Source organism: Carcharodon carcharias, chromosome 14, assembly GCF_017639515.1.
Source record: "Carcharodon carcharias isolate sCarCar2 chromosome 14, sCarCar2.pri, whole genome shotgun sequence".
NCBI lineage: Eukaryota > Metazoa > Chordata > Chondrichthyes > Lamniformes > Lamnidae > Carcharodon > Carcharodon carcharias.
The window spans coordinates 110,724,904-110,752,128 of NC_054480.1; the positions used below are offsets into that span (position 1 = coordinate 110,724,904).

At 38.8% G+C, this 27,225-nt stretch overlaps 1 protein-coding gene across 3 annotated transcripts in view; it reads left to right on the top strand.

Moving 5' to 3' along the window:
• chaf1a (chromatin assembly factor 1, subunit A (p150)) overlaps positions 1–26,456 on the top strand; it is a 43,870-nt gene extending 17,414 nt beyond the window's left edge. For 2 of the 3 annotated variants that reach the window (XM_041203892.1, XM_041203894.1), the window contains exons 4-15: positions 4,605–4,652; positions 6,515–6,750; positions 7,854–7,914; positions 8,435–8,515; positions 12,313–12,542; positions 13,998–14,169; positions 15,164–15,244; positions 16,502–16,594; positions 18,376–18,628; positions 20,465–20,988; positions 24,498–24,603; positions 25,404–26,456. In XM_041203892.1, coding sequence (XP_041059826.1) covers positions 4,605–4,652; positions 6,515–6,750; positions 7,854–7,914; positions 8,435–8,515; positions 12,313–12,542; positions 13,998–14,169; positions 15,164–15,244; positions 16,502–16,594; positions 18,376–18,628; positions 20,465–20,988; positions 24,498–24,603; positions 25,404–25,633 — 2,115 coding nt within the window. In that variant the 3' untranslated portion in view covers positions 25,634–26,456. The remainder of the gene's footprint in view (positions 1–4,604; positions 4,653–6,514; positions 6,751–7,853; positions 7,915–8,434; positions 8,516–12,312; positions 12,543–13,997; positions 14,170–15,163; positions 15,245–16,501; positions 16,595–18,375; positions 18,629–20,464; positions 20,989–24,497; positions 24,604–25,403) is intronic. The other variant, XM_041203893.1, reaches the window with a different exon arrangement.
• Positions 26,457–27,225: the final 769 nt, after the last annotated feature.

Sequence of the window (27,225 nt, forward strand, 5' to 3'; positions counted from 1 at the left end):
CTGTCTCACTGCATTGTTCATTCCAAAATGTTGCAACACTTATTAAAATAATTACTCTTGAAAACATTTGGTTTGCTAAATACCATATCCCTAATGTACTTTGTTAAACTTTGCAGCAGTTCTCACCTTCTGGCTTTAGTGCTGCTGTTTAACTGGGGCCTATTCAGTTTCCTGCAGCTAAATTGTTATAACCTGGATCCTGCTCTTCTCCAGTTTAAAAATTATTAGTGAAATTCTGTCTAGACGGTGCAGTAGGTACTGCTAAGATCATGAACAGTGCCGCCCTTTTCTCAAAACCTGTGTTATCCATTTATCTATAGTAGTACTTCTCACGAATAAACCTTGGATTTTTGGATCTTGCTGCATGAATTTCTTATTCCCAGGCCATGTGCCAGCTGTGGCTAGGCTGTTCCTTGGTTTGTTAATATTACTTGAGCCAATTGTGAGATATACATGGCTGGCCTGTAGTATTACCATCTTTGTTCTTATGTGTACATCTCTTCATAGTAGCATGGCTGAGGGTGATAAACAAACCTCTGCCTTTTGCCCAATATGCTGTCCTCCCTCATCACTGGGAGCTAACGGTTTTTTTCTCTCCCCATTAAATTAGTTCCATCTGAAAGTTAAGTATGTCCAAAGACAGTTTTTATGCAATTGTGCTCCTTGCACAATGCTTGCTCTCTTACATGTAGCATGTCAGAAAATCATGGGCTCACTCAACTTAACGTTTTCACTTATTAATTTTAATAGACGTAATATCACGGCAAGTGAACCTGCGATTTCTCAATTTGTATTATAGCACAGATTGTCCTCACCCTAACAGTACACAGAAGATGCACTCAGAATTTGTCCTGTATTAACTGATCGTTCCATTCTCAAAGAGAGATCAGTTAGAATTGTAAAGTTGACCGTGGCCCTCCAGGTTAGAGAAGGGATAAGAACAAAAAACTGCGGATGCTGGAAATCCAAAACAAAAACAGAATTACCTGGAAAAACTCAACAGGTCTGGCAGCATCGGCGGAGAAGAAAAGAGTTGACGTTTCAAGTCCTCATGACCCTTCCACAGAACTGAGCGAATATTCGTTCAGTTCTGTGGAAGCGTCATGAGTACTCGAAACGTCAAGTCTTTTCTTCTCCGCCAATGCTGCCAGACCTGCTGAGTTTTTCCAGGTAATTCTGTTTTTGTTTTTGTTTTAGAGAATGGATAGTTGTTTTTGCTAAAAATTTGCATGTTGGATGAGGACAGGATCAGGCCTGGGTGTGATGCCACCCATGTAAGCTGGACTACTGCTATTTACTGAAGTTGATAGATGGAGTGACGCTTGAGGCTGGTATCCTATACTTTGATTTCAAGGGAAGGATTGAATTCTAAAGCATCCATTTAAGTAACTGGAACCTAAAAGTTGTCCCATTGGTTTTCAACCTCCAGTTAATAATTAACATGCAACTGTTTACTATAACAATGGAACCATTGAATTGTGGGTGTGGGTAGAAAAGTTAAACTTTAATTTCATCTAGTTGGGGACCTGGAAAAGTTTGGGGCTTGGCAGGGGCCAATGGGCCCTTATACACACGCCTAAGCATCATGCCTTTTTCTCTCATGAATCTTCTGTTTCAGACTCCAAAGCTGTGGTGCAGACTAAGCTTTGAGGCATTTTCCATTGCAGCATTTAACTGCATTTGTGTATCTTGTTGGCATTGATTATACTAGAAAAGGAAAAGTTTTATCAGCCTTTGAAAAGGTATTGTGGTGTCATTAGGACACTTGGATAGACTTGCTCCCTGTATGAGTTTTTTTTAAAACCTGCACAAGCTGTATTGGATATTTTATCTACAGTGGTACAACGCTCTTAAATTATTTTAAAACCTGATATTTGCACTGCTTTCTGTCAGTGATATTTAAATTTTACTTGTATTGTGTTTTATTTGTTGGGATAAAGGATATCTCTGGTGTTTTTCTGAAAGTGTCAACAGCTAACCCTTGTATTTTGGGTGTAGTATTGGCCTGATGCACTTTTAAAGATTTCATCCATTCACACACACTCTTCTCTCCAGGGAAAAAATTCTTTTTCATGCCACCTGTTCTGATTTATCAGGTCATACCTAGTTTTGTGCACTTCCCACAATTGTTGGTAATAGGATTTAGCTGAAATTGAATCTAGATCCCAGAAGTATGCAAACTCACTCTATTGAAATCATATACAAGTGTTTCCTTCAAAGGTAATTTTGCATAGCCTTATCCTGGACAGTTCTGGGAAAGGGGCATTATATGACTAAATCCCATGTCCCTAATCATGATTCTTGGTATCTTAGTGTTTTGTAACGGCAGCGCCTGTTTATGTAAGCTTTTATGTATTCTGCACAGAGTTAAGGAATTGGGTGATGTAAGGCAGTATGAGTTCTATTTTTTTAAATTGGGATTTTAATCCAGCCCAAATTGATTGACATCCAAGGCTCTCCCATGCTAGCAAATAAGATTTAATGTAACTTCGATTCCAGTACTCTGACCCTGGGCCAACATAAGATATTAGTTCAATCTAGCTTAACTGGGTACCAATTCATATCAAGGTTAATGTTGTGGGGAATGCAAAAGTTTGCTTCTTGGTTTTTTTAATTCTTTACTAGTGCTTGAGTATAGCTGAAATTTTTAAAGGGCATTGCATGTGTATCTCCCCTATCAAAGGCTTCTGACATCTCTTGGGCATGCATAATCTAGGTCGAAATAATATAATAAGCTAGCGTTCAAGTTTTGAAACTACTCGAGTATTGGAGTCATATTCATCAATTTCCAGAAACCCAGACTTTTTCAATCACCAAAGGTATTTCAACTGAGAGTCCCTATTTGAGTGCCTTGTGAATGATTTGACTTTGGCAAACCTAAATTTTTATTTACTTCATCTGGGTCGTATGAAAGCAAAAAATATGGTTCTCTAGTGAAATGCAAGTGTAGAAATTTTGAAGGGTGCTGTGTCAAATAACTTCATTTATTTTTAATGGAAGTATACTGCCAAATTTAATACCATGCTGTGTCAGTTGAGCCATCTTAGCAAACCAATAATAAAGCAAAATGTTGAAGGTTGCAAGTTGAACTGAAAGAGTTAATGCTATGTTTGAGACCCTTGGTCATAACTATCAAAGTTGTGAAAGATTCTCAATTCGAGAACAGCCCATTATGCTTTCAGATGCTCTCACCTATGCATTTTCAGAATGTTTTGTTTCTTCAATGAAGTTTGATATTTAGCTGATTATTGCAAAATTGACTAGATTTTGAATCTATTTAATGAAGCCAGCTGCAGTTGTCTATTTACTTGTTTTGATGCTGCTGCTTTAGGTTCTGTGCTACATTGAATTTCCTAGTAAAATGTCAGTTAGGAATCTGAAGTAATGTAACCAAAGCTAGAGTTCCTGCAAGAGAAACAAACTCTTAACTTTGTGTGCTTTCAGTTTTTTTAAAAAACCCAGTGCATCCGCAAGTAAGTTTCTGTGTTTAAAGCTGTGTGCTTGGAGAAATTTTAGCGTAAATCTATGCTGGTACTCCTATGGAAATTGGGCAATGGTTAGAATAGCAATCAACCACTGCTTCTATTCAGCATAAGTTTAATGAAAACTCAGCACTTTTCTTTTCCTGGATGATATGAAGTTTAGTAATTAGTTCTGACATCTTTATGGCTACTTTTTTTAATAAAGCGGCTGATGGTCGTCAGTGATTTTCTTTTTCACATTCCTGTAAGTTTCTAAATTGAAAGAACTTTGCTGTGACCTGTTTTGCCATCATGGTCTTTTTAAATTTTTATATGCTGTCAACTGGTATAAAATGGATATTGAAGCTTTCAATTATCTTGCATTTCATCCAAGTTTATGTGAAATCTTAAACTATGGCAGACGAGGTTAGTGTATACCATCCTCTTGGATCTGACTTTGAATGTAGCCTCATATTGATGAGATTCACTTCAAAAACCCTGCTTTAACTACGTAAGGTTTGTAGCTCATTCGTGGGACACATTATTTTGTGCATGTTTAAAGCGTTCAAGATTTTAAAGTTAGGACCGGGATTTGTTAAATCGAAAAAGGAAAGAGGAAAAAAATAACTGTCCATCTTATGTTGGATGGTGCAATTTTATAATATTTTGTAATATTCCCATAAACTGGAGCATTTAAGGTGCCGGATGTGGTTCAGTTGCTGGCGCTCTCACCTCTAAATCAGGATGTGGGTTAAAGTCCCACTCCATATTCATCCCTCAATCAATATTACTTAAAAACAGAGAATCTGGTCATTATCATATTGTTGTTTGCAGGAGCTTAGTATGCAAATTGGCTGCCATGTTTCCTACAGTTATAGATACATGACTACACTTCAAAGATACTTCATTGGCTGTAAAGCACTTTTAAGATGTCTCGTAGTGGTGAAAGGTGCTATATAAATGCAATACTTTTTTATTTCAAATGCTGCTGCTGTGCAGCATTTTTTTTAAAGGATGGAGTACATGCAGTGAGGAGCTTTCAAACATGACAGTTGGATTTGTGCCATTAGCTTTTTCTGTGTAATATTGGGTATGGAAGTTGTATTTCTATACTGTATTTAAAAAGAGCCATTGTATTTGCAGGTTACATGGACACCGAAGTTGCAAGGCAAGAGACTCAAGCAGCAACAGGTATTCCAATATATTTACTAAACACTGTCAGGAAATTAACTAATCATTTGTGAGCCCAAATCAGACCAGAGCTGCAGAATCACTAACTTCCCCCAATTCTGACCCAGATCACATCTTTTTCAAGTGGCTTCCTGCTATGTTTTCCTTTTCTCCTCATAGATTGTCTGCAATTTCACAATATCAGGCATCTTAAACTAACAAATGTGTTTGTACCACCATGCTTCAAGTTGTTCCCAAATTTTAATGCTGGACTTCAATGTCTCTTCCTCTCCCTCTTCATTGTTTCCAGAATCCAGAACGAGTAATAATCCCATTGACTCAATAGTATCTAATTTAGCACATTTGAACACTGACTCCATATAGAAGACCTGTTGCCATAGATCAAGAGCCAGAATTGCATTCTATTAATGAGGCTGTTAACCTGAGTTTTTCTTTGGCTGTAGGTATCTCAGTGGTATCTACTTTTAAAGAATTGGAAGGAAATAATTCAATTGCTGCAAACATAACATATAAATTTTTGAGGTGTGACATTGAGTGTCTTAAGGACACCAAATACTGTATGTTATTTGGTTGGAGTATTCAATAGTTGCATTTAAAGGAAAAGTGAAACATGAATAGTTTTTGTTCAAATCAAAATGCCTACTTGGAATCTGACCAATTTGCCTTCCAGTTTATGACTTAAAAAGAAAAGTAGTTTGATTTTTGCCTGTGACAACAAAATAAGGTTTACTTTGGCAGCATTGTATTGCTAGGGTTGGGTAACCCTCAAGACTGATTTACATTTGCTTCCTTGTGAAAGGATGATGTTTGCACAATTGTTAAGTTGTTAATAGGTGTCCAGGCCATCTTCTAATGTAGCCCACTGATTATTTGGTGAAGCATCTTGTAAGCTCTCCTTGTCTGGTTGTTGGATGTTCTTGATATGACTGACCAGGCAATATAGAGGTAGATTCTGCTTATCCTATGACTGCAGCTTGAGCAAATCTGCGGTGGACTTTTTTAATTTTACCTGTTATCTTGATCAAGCTTCTTGTACTAATTGATGCCATTTTAGGCACAATGCTCCTCGTTGTCCTGGAATTTTAATGCTAGGCTTTATCTTCTCTCTCTTTTCCCACTACCCCCACCTCCCTGCCCCCACTCAATCTTTACCACTTCAGCAAAGTTCAGCTGGAGGTTGAATAAATAGGAGTTTTCTTTGCTGACTGTCGGTGGTCACTGGTCTCTCAAATAGGGATGAATATTGAATGACACCAAAAATGCTTTGTGTATATATCAAAGGGTGAATAGGCTGGGTCTCTTCTCTTGCTGAAAGAGGAATGCCTAACAGAAGTATTTAAGATTATGAAATGTTTTGGTGGAGTGAATACAAGGAAAATGTTTCTATTTGTGGGGCCATCAATATTAAATAGTCACCAAGAAATCAAATAGGGAATTTATAAACTTCTTTACCCAAAGTGGTGGGAATGTGGATTTCAATACATCGGAGTGGGTGAGGCGAATACTCAAGATACATTTAAGGGGAAGCTGGACAAGCTTCTAAGAGAAAGGAATAAAGGGTTACAATGATAGATTTGGAGAGAGCTCACGTGGAGCATAAACGTTGTGTTCCTTCTTTGCGTGACTTGGATCTCTGCTATTATCTTCTTTCAAAACGAGTATATTTCCAGGATATACTCCTATGTGCAGAGAATAAACCATGTGGTCCATGTTAAATTAAACTCTTAAAGGTACGATGTCTTTCGCTTTCCCTTTATTTGGATATAGGATTGCAAAGACTTGACCTATAGTAAGTACTTGCAACATTCTGTTACTAGCTTTAAATGTATTTATCAATGCTTTATGGTTTTGTTGTGTCATAGGAACGTGAAGAGAAAAGACAAAAGCTAAAATTAGAAAAGGAAGAGCGGGAACGTGCAAGAGAAGAGGCCAGACTTGCCAAAGAACGTGCAAAGGAAGAGGCTAAGAGAAAAAAGGATGAGGAAAAAGAACAAAAAGACAAGGAGAGGAAGGAGAAAAAAGAGAAAGAAGAAAAGGAGAAAGCAGAGAGGCTGAGATTAAAGGAGGAAAAACGGAAGGAGAAACAAGATGCATTGGAGTGAGTAACTCCCACTATATCTGCTTGCTTTGGAGAGTTTGGATAATTGTAGAATGCTCTTATTTCAGTTTTGGCTTGCTTCATGTACAAGGTATTGCTATAATTCGGACTTGTAAAATTTTTGGTTTTGTTGAGGATTAAGATGTAGTATCGTAATTGTCTCCCACTTAGACTATTTACTTTAGTGAAATACAATTGTGTTTTAATTTTTTGTTTCTGAGCTCTTAAAGTATCCCTGTTTACAACAGTGCCCCAAATTTTAGATACTCTGGTGTGATTCTACAGGCAGGTACTTAGTGTAATTTAGTATGGCCTAATTAGCAGACTGGTCTTGTGTAAATTCTTAGTTGGGTTGACTAGCGTGCTGATTTCATACACATGAGTTTATTGCAGTGTTCATGTGAGTACACAGCATGTCTGCATATCAAGGGGAGCAAGCTGTATTTATGGAACACCTTATGCCTTTAGGAGAACCTAAAATGGTGCCTAGCCAATATTTTGAAAAACTATTGCCTTCATATGTTGGCAAACACTAGCTTGCATATAGTAAAGTCCTACAAACATCTGTTTTTAGTAGTGTTGATTTGTGGAGGAATGTTGGCGAGGGAGAAAGGAGAGCTCTGAGCTTCTCTAAATAGTGCTATTGGATTGTTTTATGTCCTCCTATGGTGATTTGATTTAAAATTGTCTTTTTTTAAAAAAAAAATGGCACCCCTGACTACTTCCTCAGTTGCTGCACTGAAGCGTCAGCTTCGATTATGTGCTTGTTCATATGGGACTTGAACCTGCGATCTTCAGACTTCCAAAGTGAGTGTTATCAGCTGAGCTGGGCTAATACTAACCACTATTTATAATACCAGTTCTGAAGAAGAGTCATATTCGACTCAACGTTAACTCTGTTTCTCTCTCCAGATGCTGCCAGACTAGCTGAGTATTTCCAGCATTTCCTGTTTTCAGATTTCCAGCATCTGCGATATTTTACTTTTACTAATCACAATTTATTTTGTACAGCATGCATTTCTATGTTTTTAGTATTAATTGAGCATTATTTACCTGGATGAAAAGGTGCACTAAACATATAATTTCTCTCGTTTTTGTAAAAGGGCCAAATTGGAAGAGAAGAAAAAGAAGGAAGAAGAGAAACGGTTGAAAGAAGAAGAAAAAGTAAAGACAAATTATCTTTCGGTTTTGTAATCCTTTAGTCTTCCCTGATAACAGCTGTTGATTTTAGTTCCGATAACTCCCTCATCTACATCTTTGTCTTAACTCTCATCAAAGGTTTATATTCTCTCATCATTCGCTGTTCCCCCAGTACAAGCCCCATCTTTCTTTGTTCAAGTCCAAGGAGCACATGCTTGAGTATGTCAGGCACACAACTGGTTTAGTTATTTGTCATATCTGGCTCAACTAGTGCCATTGGGCCTCATTCTCTTCTGTAAAAACTATCACAGGATAATCTTGGTGAGCATAGATAATCCCTTGCTATTTGCTTCTACATATGCTGCAATAATTAACCACTCAGATGTGCACGAGAAATACTTGATCATTGAAGTTTATGCCCCATTTACAAATTATGTTAAATTTATTTTCATGTGGCAGTTTTTACTGTGTGCTCTAATGTTACCTCTTGGAGGATAGCTATATTGTCTGTTATTGAGGTATGCCATGTTAAATGTGATTACAGCGTTTGAAGGCAGAAAAAGTGAAAGAGATTTCAGAAATAACCAGATTCTTCCAAAAACCAAAAGCTCCACAAGCCCCTAAGGTAAGGATTCTTTTTGCAAACTTGAAAATGCTTGCATCTTAAAGCCTCACCAGTGCAAACTAAATTAAATCCTGTCCTATGTAAGGTACTTTCACCAATATCTCTTTAATATCTTTCTTGCTGTTGTGGCCATTACATTGTTAAAACATGATATAATCATGAGTAAAATACTGACCACCGGCTTGATTTTATTTTGTCCTTATTTTCCTATCCTGACTGAATAAGCAGGTACTTGATACATAATGCTATCTATACACCCCCAAGTTTTCCCTATGCTATAGTATCTCAACTGCACTCTATATAACTCTGTCATTATGATAGGAATTGGGAACTGCTTCGGATGAAATGTGTTGTAATGAGTGAGCTTTGAGCTGGATATTGAACTCTCTGGAGGAGCTTAGTAAATCTATTGGCCCTCATGTCATGCGTGAATCTCCAGGTGCTGATGCTGTACTGCCTGAACTTATCAAGCACAGGAAACTAGCACTCCTCCAGCATCTGCACAAACTAATCTGCCTCTGCAGGAGGGCCTCAGGATATGTCTGATGCAAAGATTGTGACCCTGTACAAGAGCAAGGGCAAGTGTGGCAATTGCAACATCTGTTGAGGCATCTCCCTACTGAGCATTGTGGGAAATGATGGCGGACATTGCTGAGAAGTGGGAGACAGTTGCTGACAGCCATGACCTCTGGAGACTGTCTGGAGAGGCATAGGAAGGGGCAAGCAGAAGTGGAAAGCTCAGCTGGCTGAGAAGAGAGTCTAGAGAAAATTTAAGGCCAGTGAATCCTGCGTTTTCTCAGCCTTTTGTCTTTGCAGAAAATGCAGTAGAGACTGCCATGCCAAGTGAGGCTCCTGGGCCACACCTGGTGATGCTTAACACAGTTGACCATCACAGTGCCGAAACATCATCTCACTGGTTGGAAGACTGCCAAGAGAGGGCTTTAAGAGTGCTTCCATTCTTCTGGTTACATTGCTCTTTATCGAGTTGTGGGAAGATGCACAAGGTTGTTATCCTCCTGTGGGGAAGCTTGCCTTGCCACTGCACTCTAATTTTGGAAGTGGAGGATGCCCGAATAAAATTTGACAAGCCTGAGCAAGATTATAGTTAACAGAAGATAAGCACCATCTATTGTCTTCCCTGCAGCCTTAAACCCTAAGGTGCTGAAACAACACAGAGTATATTTAAGTATTGATTCTGGTCAACAGGGAACAAGGGAAGTATTTAAGTGGTAGCGGCAGTACCACCAAAAAGTTGGCCTCTTTTATAAAGGCCTCTTTGAATAATAAACTTGGACTTTTCAGCCTTGAAGTCGTGTGTGTGCGTGTGCGTGTGCGTGCGTGCGCGTGCGTGTGTGCGTGTGTGCGTGTGTGCGTGCGTGCGTGGAATGTCACTTGAATTATGAGAAAACTGAATGCCAGTGGAAACTACTAAAAGCTAACTACAACAGATAATAAGAGGTTTTTCAGACTAACTGAGCAACATATGAAACGGATTTTCCAAAAAAGTGATAGAGGTGCAAACACTACAATTAATTATTGATTAAATTGGAAGTTTTCCTACATGGAAGAGTCAAATGTGCTTACTGTAACCAATTTTTACAAAATGGTTAAAACTCCATGACTATGCATAGGCTCATTAAACAGAAAAAGCTGGAAAAACTCAGCAGGTCTGACAGCATCTGGGGAGAGAGAAGAGTCACGCACTCAATGTTGACGTTTCATTAACGTTTCTCTCTTCCCAGATGCGGTCAGACCTGCTGAGTTTCTCCAGCATTTTCTGTTTTTATTTCAGGTTTCTAGCATCCGCAGTATTTTTGCTTTTATCAAATGCAAAGGGTTGTCTCCAGCCTGCAAGCGATCCCTAGCCGTTTTAATTACCTGCAATCCATGCTTGGCATTCAAGCTGAATCACAAAATATCAGTCAACAGAAAATTGAAATGTGCCTGGTTGTAAAAGCACTTACTTTTATTACTTGAGGTTTAAGATTTCAATGACCTGTATTGTTGAGGCCTTTTCAGAGTGCCTTCACTGATGCCTGTCTGCCTAAATTTAACCAGCCCAGCGATGAGCCAGGGATTTTCCCGCAACTGAGTACCACTTTTCCTGATGTTTTTATCTACTGTAACTGCTTATTTTAATGCACGAGGCATGATGGTAGTCTTTAAGATTATGAAAGGATTTGATAAGCTGTGGAGAGATTTCCACATGCAGCTGAGACCAGAACTAGGAGTCATAAACAAAAGACGGTCATTAATAAATCCAATAGGCAACTCAGGAGAAACTTATTTTCACATTGTAGTTAGAATGTGGAATTCAAGTACTTAAGATAATAGCATGGGCGTATTAAAGGTAAGCTAGATAAACACGTGAGGGTGAAAGAAATAGAAGGATACGTTGATGTGGTTAGAGGAGGAAGAGTGGGAGACAATGTTCCCTCTTGTTTTCCTTTGTGCACAGCCAGTTTGTTGCTTTGTGTAGCATGTCCTGGATTGCAGTGCACCATTGCAGTTTAGAGGAAGCATTGGAAGGACTGCAGTGGTTCAACAAGGCAGCTCACCACCACCTTAAGGGCAAGGGCAACTAGGATGGGCAATAAATGCCGACAGTAAATGTCAGCGATGCCCACATCCCATGAATGAATTAAGAAAAAGGCTCCTTTTGAAGCTTAAAACATTGGCATATGTCAGTTGGACAAAATGTCTGAGTCTGTATTGAAGTATTATGAAATCCATTTTTAAAATGGAGCAATATGCATAATTCAGAGTGAGACTGAATTTATTTTATGCTTTCATCTGGTTGCTTTTTAACTTAAATGGCTCCCAGAGGCTGTTGGAATTCATAACCTCCACTTTGCTAGACATTACTACAGAGGTTGTATTTTATGCTGGACTGCTATTCCATTACCTAAATGACTGACTGGCTTGTGCAGGATCATTTTCTGCTGCTCCACTGTACAGGCTCCAGTCTGCCACTGTAATCTTTTATCCTACACTGGATGCTGCTGAATGATTTCCATGTTGCTTCTTGTGTAGCAGAGGAAAGTCTGCAGCCACTTCACACAACTCTTTGTTGGGCTGGGTTGGAGAAGCTGCTAAGGCTACCGCTGCCACGCAGCTTATTGTGTTTCTTGCCCTGCAGTTGTTCCTTGGGCTATCCAATTCCTCTGCCTCCACGTCTTTGCTGCTCTCAATCCTGAGTTTTAACCCCATTGTCTGTACTGTTTTGATCTCTGATCCATTGACCAGTCCATAACTTTGAAAGCACAGGTTAACCTCCAGGATCTTTGTTTACAAACTATGCCTTTTCTTTTGCTCTCCATCAACTGGACAGTCTCCACCAGTATTGCAGCTGCTTCTCCTACAGCTTCTGGGCCTACTCACTTTTGACTTTGGATATTGGTTGGAAGCTGCGCCTCAAATTTCACCCAGTGTAGTCTACAAATGGACTTCATCCCACCTACAGAGTTTAATCTTTGGGATATTTTTTCATATTTCCTCCTTGCTTGACTGGTACATTTCTCACCTAATCTTTGCCCTGTGTATGTAGCCCAGAATTCCTTGTCTGTGCTTATTTTGCCATTTTTGATCTAAGCCATTCAATTGTTTCCTTTTTACTTGGGGCTTTCATTTCTCTCCCCATCCATTGATTTAGACTTTAACTGTAATTTTGATATTTTTGCTGTATTTGGTGAGCAAATCATCGAATGTGCCAACTAAAATAGCATACAGTTGAAAATTTACCAATGTTTATGTGCGTGCATGCTACATCTCTTACCCAAAGTTCATCTGTTCTTCAGACTCTAGCTGGATCCTGCGGGAAGTTTGCTCCTTTTGAAATCAAAGAACACATGGTCCTTGCTCCAACAAGCCGAATTTGCTTAGATCAAGACGTTCTTGAGCAGTTGGATGAGCTGCTGGAAAGTCAGAGTTTTAACTCTAATTACATTAAAGAGTTGCACAACCAGAAGCCAAGAACATCGGGTCCTACAAGTCCCAGAATAAGCATCACAGAAGATAGTTCATGCAGGTAAAGCTGAAGCTCCGTGTTTTTCAGAATTTCTATTGACTTTCTTACAAATTGGTGAGGAGGAGGATGAAGACAAGTAGATTAAAATTGTAATGGTCTTCTCTTCCCGTTGCTGACTGCCTTAACCCACCTTCTTTAATGGCCTCAGCCACCTATTTTTAATGCCTTCTGAACCTGAACACTGAAAACCCTCATTCTATTCCCCAACCTTGCCCCATTCAAAGTATATTTTTTATTAAAATGTCGTATGGAAACAGGAGTAGAACATTGAACCCCTTGACCACACTCTGCCATTCAGAAAGATCATGGCTGAGCTTTACCTCAACTCAGTTAACCCACCTTTGCTCCCTATTGCTTAACACCCTTGCAAAATAATAGCCAAAAATTATTGATTTTCATCTTAAATTTTAATTGGTCAAGCATCATTTGGGAAATGAGTTCTAGATTTGAAATATTGCAGAGGGAAAGTGTTTTCTGATTTTGTTCTAAATTTTAAGATTATGTCCTCTTGTTTTGAATTGCCCCACTAGAGGAAATAGTTTCTCTTCCTTCCCTACCCTATTGAATTTATCATTTTAAACCCCAATTTGATTATTACGCATACTTGATGACATTGAATTTCACCTGCCACTCCTGTTCATTTCTGCACCTTTCCAGTATCTCTCTACGACTATCCTGTACTTAGTATTATTTACCATGCCTCTATTTTAATATCTGCAAATGTGGACACCACTACTTCTAACCTTGTAATTCTTTTATGCCAAACAGAATGCTCTATTTCCTTCTAACCAGTTTCAATCCAATTTGTTTCCCTTTAATCTTCACTACCTTGGCAGAAGCATGTTTTCCCTGTATGCAACATATCTCACTTCCTCAAAGAGCTCTTCAGATGCCTTGCCCTAAAATACGTTCTAAACTTCAATTTTCTTTATCTTGACAGCTTTGCCCAAAAACTGCCTGAGTAAAATAACTTAAGCTGTAAGATATTCAAATTAATTTTAATTGCATGAGACTTTAATATAGGAATTGGTTTGTTACAGACCCTTCATCATGCTTTTCGTTACCTAATATTGAAGTGGAGATAAATGTCACGAATTACTCAACGTTTGTAATCTCATTGCTGTTCATTCTTGTTTTCTGGGTGCAAAGTGAATGTCTGCAATGGAGGTGTGGAAACCAGTGTGTTTTGTGGAATTGGTCTCTGATTTGAAAACTTATCAGTTTGCTTATTGAAACTCTTTCCTGGCTTTTGGGGGGTGTGGTGCTGGGAGTGGATCATAGCTGCAGTGTACTGTTTTGACAGTAAGGTGGAGTTAGATGATTGTTGATTTAGTTGTGTATGCACAGGATTTTTGGGAGTCGTGAATAACTACAAGTTATGAACTGTCCAGTCTGATTGCAGATAAGCTATGTTCACTTCCAAATAAAAGCTAATTTTACCCTTTTTTTCTCTAGTAGTGATGTGATTGTGATAGACACTAATTTGAATAGTGGAATCGTTGATCGGAAAAAACTTTGCAGGATGAAGCTGTTGCAGTTTTGTGAAAATCACCGTCCTGCCTACTGGGGGACCTGGCAGAAGAAGAGTGTGAAGGTGAACCCTCGGAATCCTTTCACTAAAGATGAGGTAAGGAATTTGGTGCGGAGATTATTGGGGAAAGAGCTCTGACTAAGATAAATCTGGGATTTCTCCGTAAATCACCAATCTTTCAGTATAAAATGTGACAATAAGCCAATGGAGTAGTTAAGTTCATTAAATGGATAATTATTGTGGGAATAGGCTAAAGGTTATAGCAATGGGGAATTTATGTCCGTAAACTCCCTTCCAGATGAGGGTCTAAAACAACATTTACTGGCAAAGTGACTTATTGTATTGATCACAAACTATCATGCTTTTCTACAGGCTGAAGAAGGCAATTTTTATACTTTGAACCAAAAAATTAGGGCATAGTAAACTAGACCATTTCTTTGATTCTCCTTGTAGTGGGTTTAAGAGCAAGATATTGAAATTGTCACCTGGCTGTGCTCTTATCAGCTTTGGGATCTAAGAACAACTAAAATTAGGAAGAAAGGCTCAATGGGTAAATGCACCACTTGTTGGAAGATTTTCTAGCCAGTAGTATGGTCTCCTGGGCTAGGGTAAGTATATCATCGCTCTTTTCCTAACAGAGGAGGAGACATGAGTTGTGTCTGTGTCCTATTAATAAAATTGAGCTTTCTACGAATGGAAATAAAATGAGTGTTTTGCTGATATTGAATAGGGGAGGCAGTTTGAACAGCAAGTTCCTCCCCCTAATTTAGTGGCAAAATTGCTGGAGAATTTGTAATATCTAGGAAAAAATAATTTACAGTAACACTTAAATAAAACGGTCCTCTTTGTAACTAGTTTGTAGAATGGATATTACTAAAGTCCTGGTAACTGTTGCTAGGTACACTGATCATCTTCTGCTTTACATTAGTGAAAATAATGTGTTTTCCTCCTTAACATCATACTTTATGGTAGAGTGCAGGAAGTAAATTGTTTTCTTAATTGTGTAACTATTTGCTGGTAATTCCAAAATTGAGGTTGAACTTTTTTTCCACCCTACTAACCTAATGTTTAAATTTTAATTTGTCCCTAGCAATTATTGGATTATGAAGTGGATAGTGATGACGAGTGGGAGGAAGAAGAACCTGGCGAATCTCTCTCCCATAGTGAAGGAGTTAGTACAAACATTTTATTCTCATTTTTAAATGAAATATTTCACTGTTTGAGGAATGTCTAGCAAAACAATTTTATAGTTGCTGTAGTAGATGATAAGATGTACATTTTATTTGGTTTGATTTAATGGGAGTAGTTTGAGCTTTTCCAATTGATATCCGTGGTGTACAGAAAAATGCAGGACTGAAGAAAAAACACCGCAGTTCATCTGGCTAATCTCCCAAGTTTAAAAAAAATGCTGCCAAATACTATTTCAGATCCCATCATTTCTTTAACTCCACATTTCTTTATGTAGTAGGTGGCATGCATCCTTTGTTTCATTAGTCACTTAATGTGATTGACCCACTGGAAGAAAAGGTCTTTATAAAACAGTGACTACGCATTGAAAAGCATTTATTCGGCTGAGAAATGTTTTGCGATGTTATCAGGACATGTGTGTGTATTTATCATATACTGAAACTTTCCCTCCTCTGTAGGCAAAATATTAGGAATAACTGCTATTCAGTTTCTGTGGTATTTCAGGGCAAATTGAATCTTGACAAAGTGATAAATGTACAGGAATCAAATTTGTAAGCAATATATGGTTACTGATAAACATCTTTCCTTTTGAGTTATTAAGCAATTTCACTTGCATCCAAAAGGATGGGAAGCTCTGTATTCCAGTGGAAAGCTTACTGCAATTAACTGGACTGAAAAGTAGTTATGAAAATTTGAAGTGGGGTCTGGTATGGGGGTCATGACAATAAAGTAACTGGAGAGCTCTTTAAAAAATGAATATAGTATGTCATATCCAGTACCTTTTGACATTTGAATACCTTGCATCATATCACGGTTTTGTTCCAAAGAGATTAGAAATGTTGATTTTTTTTTTTTTGTTAAAGCGATTGCCAGTTGTGTACTTGAGGTTTTATAAGTTACAAATGAAGAGAAAATGGTTTTTATACAGCAACTGCTGGAAATTGAAACAGCTGAGCCTTGCTATAAAGAATCTTAACCCATCCTTATTTCGGATATTGACTGAATTGTGCATTTTCACTAATTTTTTCTTTGCCTCCAATGATTGACTATTTGATGGAATGCAGAGCTTCAGCATGATTGTGCACAACATTGCATAACAAATGCCATGGATTTGATTTTTCCATGCTATAGGGAAAAATGATGCATAGAAATATAATTACTAAATGAAGAACACTGGAATAAACTAGTAACTATGGAAAATCTATCCTTTTAGATTTAAGTTTTACATCTTCCTGTTTAGGATGAAGATGACGAGGCAGATGATGAAGATGATGATGATGGATTTTTCGTCCCTCATGGCTATCTGTCTGAAGGAGAAGGTGCAACTGATGAAGTAAGGCTTCACAGCTGAGGCAATGGGACTTACGGTTAGCCACATCAAGCAATAGTAACAAGCTTCTTGACTACCTGATTGCTCATGAACAAAGGAATATCACGTAGTACTAAACCACACAGATAAAGTAGACTCACTTCCTAATCTCTCAGATTTCTGATCCAGGTTTAACCAGTAGTTGGATTTAGTGCACCTAGGTGAGGGGTGGGAAAACTTGATTGTAGCAAATGGTTAACGAAGGGTGGTGCATGCTGGATGAGAAGATTGGGAATGAATGTAGTCAAATAGCCTGCTAATATTTATAGATTTGTATAAATCAGCCATTTAGATGATGTGATAGGGGATAGCCTGGGAGTCCTGTGATAGGTTTCTGCCTGGCACCTTTTTATTGAGAGAGGGATGGAGCATAAAAGGAGGGAAGTCTTGCTATAACTGTACAGGGCATTGTTGAGACCTCACACAGTTGTTGTAATGGCACAGCTGATGGTAAATGCTGAGTTGCTCAAATCCCAAAAGGAAACTGAAAACAACTGTTTTGCAATTTGTATAAATTTCGAGATGCATGCCTTGAATTCAGTAGTAATAAGACCACTGAGTCTTTTGGGTTTCTTACAAAACTAAATTAAACCTTTATTAATAGAAGAAATTATTTTAAGAAAATACATAAATCTACAATTACTACGATAACTTCTTAATCTCCTAATTAATCTAACTCCCAGTTATACTTTTGTTAAGGCAACAGTAAGTCACACAGATTTTAAAAGACCCAGGCAAAGAAACATGATACCCTGAGCAATCCAATTCAAAGTGAGTTTTCTTAACTTCAGTTCTCTGTAGACAGCAGCTTGAGGCTTATATGCTGAAGGCTTTTCACACGCTTGTTAGACCTTAGAATGCCTACCCTTACACACAGCCTTCACTCCTTTATGCATATTTTCCCCTTTGAATGCAAACTCCCTTTACACCTATGTTTACCTACTTAACATTTCAAACCTAGCTTATCTTCTGTTACGTCAAAGCCTTCAGACCAGCTGCCTTTAATTCAATTAAGATGCGCGCACGCACACACACACACACACACACACACACACACACACACACACACTCTCTCTCTCTCTTACTCTACTTTATAAATTCCAATAAAATCATGAAAATTATTATATCTTCCTGACATTGTGTACAGTTATACTGGCTCACTAGGCTTATTGTGGAGATGAATGGGTTGTCTTATGAGGAAAGGTTGAGCAGGTTGGGTCTATACTCATTGAAGTTTAGAAGAATGAAAGATGATCCTATTGAAACATATAAGATCCTGAAGAGGCTTGACAGGGTAGTTGCTGAGAGGATGCTTGCCCTCATGGGGAATCTGGAATTAGGGAGCAAAGTTTGAAAATAAGGGGTCACCCATTCAAGATGGAGATGAGGAATTTGTTCTGTTAGTCTTTGGAATTTTCTTCCCCTTGAGAGCAGTGGCGGCTTGGTCATTAAATATATTCCAGGCTTAGTACGATTTGATCTATAAGGGAGTCTAGGATTATTTGAGGGGGGTGGGGTGCGGCAGGAAAGTGGACTTGAGGTCAAGATTTTATTGAATGGCAGAACAGGCTCAATAGGCTGAATGGCCTACTCTTTCTTAGGATCCTGTCCGCCATCTGAGATCAGGAAAAATAACCAGTGCAAGCAGATGTGTTAGTTGGTCAATTCCTTTTAAATGATGACACGTGGTGGGGTGGGTGGCTGGGAAACATGGCTATTCTGAGCTCCATTTTTGCTTCGTTCAGGAGGGCGAAAATCCTGAAAAGCAGAAAATCCGTCAGAAGATGAAAGCAAAAGAATGGGATGAATTGATGAAAGGGAAGAAATTCCAGGTGCTGCAGCCCACCCTGATTGGATGTTTTTGGGAGAACGACACTGATATTTTGCAGAGCTCAGCCATGAAGATACTTCAGCAATTTTCAGTCTGTCTGTTTGATAACCAAATGGAAGATGAACAGCTACAGGAAATACACAATGGAAAATTAAAAGAGGAACAAAGTAAGGGCATTTCAAGAGTGCTTTAAGTCACATCTAGAATGCAGAAGGCAAAAAGATTGTTTTGCCAATTTTTCAGTTGAAACTGTATGTGACAATTCTAAAACTTTGCTTCCTGCCTGTCAAAATAATTTCTTGCTCAAGTAGCTAATATAAAATTAATTGTAGTGCCTGTAATCTATGGGAGAAAATGCCTTTTTTCACTTCAGATTTTGTCCGATATGTACAGTGCTTTACTCAGGCATGATCTTTCAGTGGCAGAACAGGGCATTATCCAGATGCTCCATATTTTAAAGCTTTGTCGTCGTAAAAGTTTTTTTGGGAGGGGTGGATTCTTTTGGAAATTGGAGGCTGTATAAATATAAAGTATGCTAGCATGTGCAGTACTGCTAATGACAAGAGCTAATATTAAAGCATTGCACCATTTTTATACAGCAATACTGAGAACCTGAGGTAAGATTCAAGTTTGCTGTGGCCTAGGTTTACTTAACTCTGCAACTAAGTTCCAAATTGGTGCATGCTTGACTGACTGTGTCATTTATTGCAGTAATGTGCTTGGCACACTGAATAAGAATCTTTTAATTTTGACATTTTTAATTAATATAAGCTGAAATATATTTTTAAGCCCCCAGTGGCAACATGCAACCTAACAAATTTGAGAAAAACTAGGTTGCCTGACATTGCAATTACACAACTGGGAAGCACTGAGCAGGGCTACACAAAATGACTGCCCTAGACAAGTCATTGGGTGAGCTCCCTTTTAGCTTGGTGGGTTAATCTGCCACCTTAGAGTAGCACTGAGCCATTCTGATCAAAAAGATCCTATTTTCCCCCATCCCAGGATCTGCTGATTAAACTGATCTCCACTGAGGGGGTCTGAAAACTAACCTCATGTCCCTGAGCGAGGAAGGAGTAAAGCAATATGGGTTCCTTTCTCTGATGACTATGTTGGGTTGGGGAAAACAACTGAATGCTGTTGGAAACTGCAGCTCCCCTAGGCTTCCCAAAGAAAAGTTGCTGCTTGGGCAAGGTATTCTTTATACCTGTAGAGACAGATGAACTCCTTCAGAACTGCAGAGGGTGGACCTCTTTATTAAAGAACTTGGATTTATTTAGTAACTTTGCCACAGCTCCCCAAAGTGCTTAGCAGTGAATGAAATTCTTTAATTACTGTTTTATAGGCAAAGTCCCACAGATCACCTAGTCGTTTATCTTTTAGTAATCTGATTGTAGTGGTGTTTTTGAAGGATAAGTCTTTGCCAGGTTGGCAAGAGAAACTGCCCTGCTCCTCAGATCTTTTTATGTTGAGCTAAACAGGCATATGAAACCTTGGCTTAACTTATCTGAAAGACAGCATCTCCAAAAGCACACCCCTCTACACTCTCCTACACTAGATATCAATTTAGGTTTCTGCTCATTTACCTAAATAGGATTTGAATCTGCAGCCTTCTGACTTAGGCAAGAATGCTGCCATTTGAGCCAAGCCGACATTTGTTGAGGCTCAGCTCCAACTTTGGGTACAAAAGCAAAATACTGCAGATGTTGGAAATCTGAAATTTTAAAAAAATGTGCTGGAAATGCCCAGCAGGTCAGGAAGGTCATAAGGTCATCTCGACCTGAAACGTTAACTGTTCTCTCCACAAGATATTCCCTGACCTCCTGAACATTTCCACTTTTTGGGTGTGTGTTTTACACACACGATTCAAACTGAGAAAATAGTCTTGTTGCAGCATTGCCTCTTAACTAATTTAGACCACATGGTCCTTAATGTCCTACCTTGCAAGCCACAGTAAGAATTTAGTGTTCTCTTGGGTACTAATTGTGTCTTCTCTCCTACAGTATTAATAAGCCTGCTTCCACTTCTTCATGGAAATGTGAATGGCAAAAAGGCCATAATCAAGGAATTTCAGGAGTGGTACAAACAGAAACCTTCCGCAAACGTGCTGGCACTCCCTTCTTCTGATTCCACGAATCCCCTAGGCTCTGATGCCTCTAGACCCGAGACACACTCAGTGGATGAGGACTTGTCCATTCCCTCCAAGGCAAAATTACAACGCCTTATTTCAGAAAATGGAATATATGAGAAAAGAAGGGCTTTCAGACTGAAGTGCTGGTATGTACATGAAGAGGTGCTGAAAAGGTTTAGGATGGAAAACCTTCCTGTTCCAGGACAGTGGAATTACCTCACGCAGGTCCAATCTACAGCCAAGGAAGAAAGCACCATTGCAGCAGGGAGTGGACTGAATGCTCCCAGTTTGGGAAGGAATACAGGGCAATGTGTAACTGGTTCAGCGAAGAGGAAGGCTGCTGGAAGTATGTCAATCAAAAAGTTCATGCACAAGTTTGTGGATGCTGATGGTCAGGTAAGATATTGTCTTATAAGTGAATTACATTTATCTGTTAAATGTTGGCCCTTGTATGCTTTCTGTTCTAGGTAACTTCTTTCCCCAGCACTGCCACTTTATGGTGAGTAATAATAAACATATAGCATTCCTCAGGAAACATTACAAGCACTTCATATTGAGAACAAAACAGTGTATGGTAATGGTGAGGGACAGTGGAGAAGGTTACGACAAATCAGAACATGGGGAAAAATGGCATTTTTGAGGAGGTTTTTGCAGTCAAGAGACAAGTGATAAGGCAGGAGCTGAACAAGCACCCGCTAATGTTAAAGTGGGAAGATAAGGGTATATCTAGTGTTGGGTAGAGTAATAATGGGGAATGGGGGGCTCTGGTGGAAGGTGTCTGAAGGGAGGGGCCTTAAAATGGCTTAAGACATGGAGGGATGTGAAAATGTGGGCACAAAGCAAATTGGTGATAGAATACTGATTATTGTTTGGGTTAGAAAGTTGAATTTTGACTGGTTAAAGTTGGAGCTAGATTGTAATGTTAGGAAAACTGAACCTCAAGCTGTTGGATGCACAGACTAGGATTTCAACATGGCTAACAGGAATGGGACAACAATCTTTTGTCGAGGTTAAAGCCTAGCTCAAAGATGAGCAAAATGTCTTTTCTGTACCTTCTAAGGTGGCAGTCAGGGAGGTTAATAGAGTGTCAGAAGCACATAGAAGCTTATAGGAACTCTGATTTTGTCCATTTGAAACCTGGGGACATTTTTTGTCAATTAGAATGGTGCAACAGTTTCTAGATCAACAAAAGTGGCAGATGGTGTCAGCATACAAATGGAAACCAATCCCATTTTTCTGAATAAAAACAAAAAAACTGCGGATGCTGGAAATCAAAAACAAAAACAGAATTACCTGGAAAAACTCAGCAGGTCTGGCAGCATCGGCGGAGAAGAAAAGAGTTGACGTTTTGAGTCCTCGTGACCCTTCGACAGAACTTGCGTTCGAGTCCAAGAAAGAGTTGAAATATAAGCTGGTTTCAAACCAGCTTATATTTCAACTCTTTCTTGGACTCGAACGCAAGTTCTGTTGAAGGGTCACGAGGACTCAAAACGTCAACTCTTTTCTTCTCCGCCGATGCTGCCAGACCCATTTTTCTGAAGTTATCCATGGTGGAGGACCAGAGGAACACAGCAAGTCATTGTGGTTAAAAGAAAAGCCATTGGAGGAGAACCAAGAATTAGCAATGCTGCAGAGGTGAACTGGAGGAAACATTGGAATATTGTCCTTTGATAGTTGATGATTCCTAGGGAGTGAGAATGAGACACTCATCATCACCCCAGATATCTAATTTTCATGCAGTGCTAGTAGCGGTAAAGAAGAAACTGGATTGGAGCATCTTGTAAGAAGAGGTGGAAGAATAGATGTGTGGCATCTTGAGAGAAAAGAGCAGAAATTAGGTTCTAGTTGGAGAGCATGGCAAAATAATCTTGGAGGTAAATGACAGTACCAGAATTAGGCTTAAGTCAACTTTTGCCTAAGGAAGTGAAGTTGAGTAGTCAGATGCAGTTTTGGGAGAGGATTAAGTGGTAGGCTTCATGAGTGTAATCAGTGGAATGAGGGCTGATGGAGAAACTCCAGTGAGTGGAGAATAGCTGAGAACTTAGCTGGGAGAGGGAAAATTGAGACTCTTAGGGGACATTCACTGTGGGCGGCCTTGATTTTTGACACACTCCTCTGTTGCCACTTTCATTTGGTCTTCCTTGACTGACTGACTGCTCCAAGACATCACTGGATGACCACTGTTTTTGCAGTGGAAGCTGTGACCTTGAGACCAGCCTGCGAGTCAATCCTGAGAAAGCACATTGCCAGCTGGGTACCCAGTTTGTGTGGTGTTATCATGGTTTCCCATTCTTCTTTGCCTTTGGGTTGGTACTGAGATTGGAGTCATGGAGTGAATGCAAGCCTTGCCAAGATCAATTGTATTGGTCCAAAAGTGTGGTGAAAAATATTAGTTGATACTGGGTACTATTTGATATGATTAAAGACTGGTTTATGATTAAAGCATTTTAAAATGTTGAGAACAACCTGATTTTATATGGCTAAAAATGACTTGAGCATAGAACCATTTCCTAGTTGCATTTGGGCACAGTAGTCAGTTTCTAGTAAAATTGCATTCAAAGCTTTAAAAAAAATTCCTACTAATGTCCCTGCACTGAAAAGTTCCAGCTTAATTTTTGGAGCTTCCTTAAAGGTCTGCAACAGAATGCAGGGGTAATTAGGGATGAGTAATTAATGCTGGTCAGCTAGTGACACTCACATTCCATGAACGAATTATAAAAAAAATTAGCAGGAACTTTCAAAAGGTGATGGGGCTAGTATTATTATGGGTAGGTCCAGCATCTGGCACGATTGGTTACCTGTGTGACATTGTCAAAGCACAATTACTGACCATCCTTTGCCTTTTGAGATTGACAACAGAAACGCTCTGCATTGACTATCTCTGCCCAACAAGAGCTGCATTAAGATTGCCCAAACTTTCCACTTTCATCTCATGTTATGATGCCAGTTGGTGTAAACCGTCTTTAGATTCCAGCTGCATCTGATGGGGCTCGTGCCAAGAACCTGTCGTGAAAACTTCTTGTATCTTGACACTAAGATGGAAAACTTCAGTTCAACTGAGAGCCATCTTCTGTGCCTGCATTCCAGCCTACCATCACTAAACTATTTCTAAATAATTCTAAATTTTTAAATTTGGTTATCTGTTTCTAAATCTGAACAAACAACTTAAAGCATGGAAAACTGTTACCGAGTGAGATATCAATTTAAATATTTGTTTGAATCTTTCTACTTGAGATTTAGAAAATAGTAAATTGTGTTATTAATTCATTTGAACTAGTAGAAACTAAATATCTAAGCCATTTTTGCTGCCATCCTCAGTTTTCCCAATTTAGAAACTCACTCCCCGTCCCCTGGTAGCTCAGTTTTTCCATCATTTGTACCAGTCGATAGCTGAAGCAGAGAGATGTTACTTATATTTTGGATCTGATTTCCTGAGCCAAAATTGTGCCTTTTTATCTTTTTTGTTCCTCTTCATCTTTATCAAGCTCTGTAGGAAAACTCTATTGGTTGGTGATTGGAAACTGAAGGACTTGTGCTAGTGGCAGCTGTTTTCTCCACAACCTCTTCCTCTTCCACTGGCACAGTCCTTGTGTATGGAAGGCATAAGTTTAGACTAAAGGGATCACTTCTAATTTAGTACCTTAAATCCAGTTTTTGTTTGTTTCGAGTAGACAGTATATTACTTTCTCTCTTCGGTGTAAGGTTTATGAATTTCTCCTTTTATTAATTTCTTCTACCAGTAGATAAAACCAACTGTACAGCAGCTAAATAAGCATTTTTGCTTTGTGGCCACAACAGCTTTTCTCTGGTTTCTGTGATGCTTCATTTTTACCAAGTGTTGGGTGTACGAATGAAGATAATATTGAAAGAACAGATTAACCATGTGATGCACTTCTGGTTTCTAGGCTGAAGTAACTGAGACAGATGGTTTTCAGGCAGATACAGAAGAGGATGATGATGCTGATTGTGTAATTGTTGAAGTAAACACAAATAAGCCTATTCCAAACCAAGGTACACATCTGCTTGTTTATATAGAAGCATCCTCAATGTATAATTGTTGCACCACCCATATGGGGAAAAAATTCCAAAAGACCCGAACCTTTTGGTCCTGGACAGACCTGTGAACATCACCCAATGCACATTCTTGTCCCCTGGTGACATGCCCATGTCGTTACCATTATCTGTAGCAGTGTCTCCCACACTTGCTGCCATTGGGAATGATTCTTTGAAGTATTTCATCTCTTGCAGTTGGTTTATCTACTTTTTCTATTTGTAGCCAATTGGCTCGCTAGACCATTTCAGAATCAACCATATTGCTGTAGCTCGGGAGTCACATGGACCAGACAGGATAAAGACAGCAGATTGCCTTCCCTAAAGTACATTACTGATTGTACCTTTTCATTTCAGATTTATTTAATTAACTGAATTTGAATGTTGTCGTGATGGGATTTGATCTCGTCTCTAGTGTACCCCTGACTGTTTCATTGACCATTCTAGCTGCAGGTGGTTATTACCAGGCCTTTGTCTAGTTTTCTACTTAATATTTTGTGTGAAGACTTTCTAAAAGGATCAGTGTAATGATTTGAATGCTGATGGGTAAACTGAGGACATAACTGATTGTTTCTTCTACCAGGAACAGATTGGACTCGTTTAAGATTTTATAGATATTTTCAATATAAATATTATCTTATTCAATGAAGGCTACACAGCACCATAAGAGAGTATCTATTAAACAACTATGGGAACTTAGATGGCTTCTGGTTACTAATGAGATGTTTCTATTTTTTCCACACCTACCTCTAAACCTTCAGAGAGCAAGGAGGAGTCTGCAGATTTATGCTCTGGATTGCTAAAAAGTGAGGAACTGCCTACAAAGTCTAGCTCTGGACTGGTCAGGAGCGAGGCACAGTCTGTGTTGTGTTGTGGTTTAGCAGCTGGTGATGGTCAGTCCACAGAGCAGAGCTCAGACTTGACCACTGATGAGACGATGGACATTGAACCCTGTGAAAATGCTGCTGTCAAACCATCCAACAGTACCTGAATTGATTTAAGATATATATACTAATAGCTGTATGTATGTAGGCTACTTTTTAGAAACTTTAAAAAACCTTTCTGTATCATTTCATAAACTCTGACTTAAAATACTTGAAGTTCTGTAAAAAAAAAATAAAATGGCACTTTTGCAACAGATTTGTAATTTGATAAATTAATATAAGTAAAATCTTGGCATTCATAAACCCACCTGTTACTGTACAATGTGAAAGATGTTGGTATAATAACACTTCACAAACACTTCAAACTTTACTATCCTTCACTCTGGTGTTATTGCATGTAGATTTATTTTTAAACTTGGCTGATTTTATTGTAATGCAAGCCACCCTTTTCACAGTGCCATTCAATACTATCATCAGCCACAAGAAACCTAGTTTGTGATTCTTTGTAGATAATGGCCTAGTTTTGGAACACATTTTGTATTTAACTTTTTATATTCTTGTGAATAGATGTTGATTTTCATTTTTTCTCTCTTGCCCTTGCCCCTTTCCAGCACCTGCAACAGTGAGAACAATTAAATTACATAACGCCATGTACATCAGCTATATTATTTTGAAGTTGGTTGCAGTGCACTTTTCCGTTAGATTAGTGCAAGTGTTTATAGACCCAAACCTGTTTTTTCAAACTTGTGTTAAGGTTCCTGCTCCCAAAGATGAACTCTGGACATCAATTATTACTGGAATTGAAACTAAAGAGAGTGGCCTTGGGGTTTTTTGAGATTTAATTCTCTTGACAAGCACATGCTTCCAACTTGTGTTCGGTGATGATGTGTATTTAAGTGTCCAGATTGTATTAAAATCAACACCTGTTCACAAGTGAGATGATGGTCTTGTTTTTTGGTGGAAGCTTTTTGAACAGAGTAATGTGATTGAGTGAAAACATAATAGAATTTGGGTCATCCCTAGTTCAGTTTATTGGTATTTGTAAACACTGATTAGATTAAAAGGCAATCTACAGAGTTTCCTCCTGCTAATCTCTCATTCCATATATTTAAAATGGATCCAATTTGGTTATCACAACCCCAATGCATGAATGAAATATTTAAGAACTGTTTTAAGTCTCCCTGTCACTTGGTTCCTTTGCAGGGTCATATTTACCCTGATATTGACTTCAGCCATGAAATGTGCAGGATGTGGTCAATGATGGTGTTGGGGATGGTGCAAAGCTGAGGTGCACCCTAACTTTCAAAGCTTTTTGATGAGGGTCACCATGCAGGAAGAATAAATGGTGTGGAACTAGGGGGAGTATAAATTTGATTCTAAAACTGGTTGAAAGGGAGTAAATTGAGTGGTGGTTTATTTGAAACTGGGTAATGGCATCCCAGTGGGGTTCTTATTGAGGCTTTGTTTATTGTGTATATTAGTGATTTGTATATAGGCAAGAGTTGAAGTGCACTAATGATTCCACTATCTCTCAACCTCAATCTGGCTGTAGCCTTTAACAGGCTGATCACATCATCCTCCAACATCTCCCTACCATCATCCACTTGTTCCATTTTTATCTAATTTCTCACCTATATGCTGTTACATTGCTATCATCCATGAACTCTGGCAACACAAGCTCTACCTTGCCATCACCTGA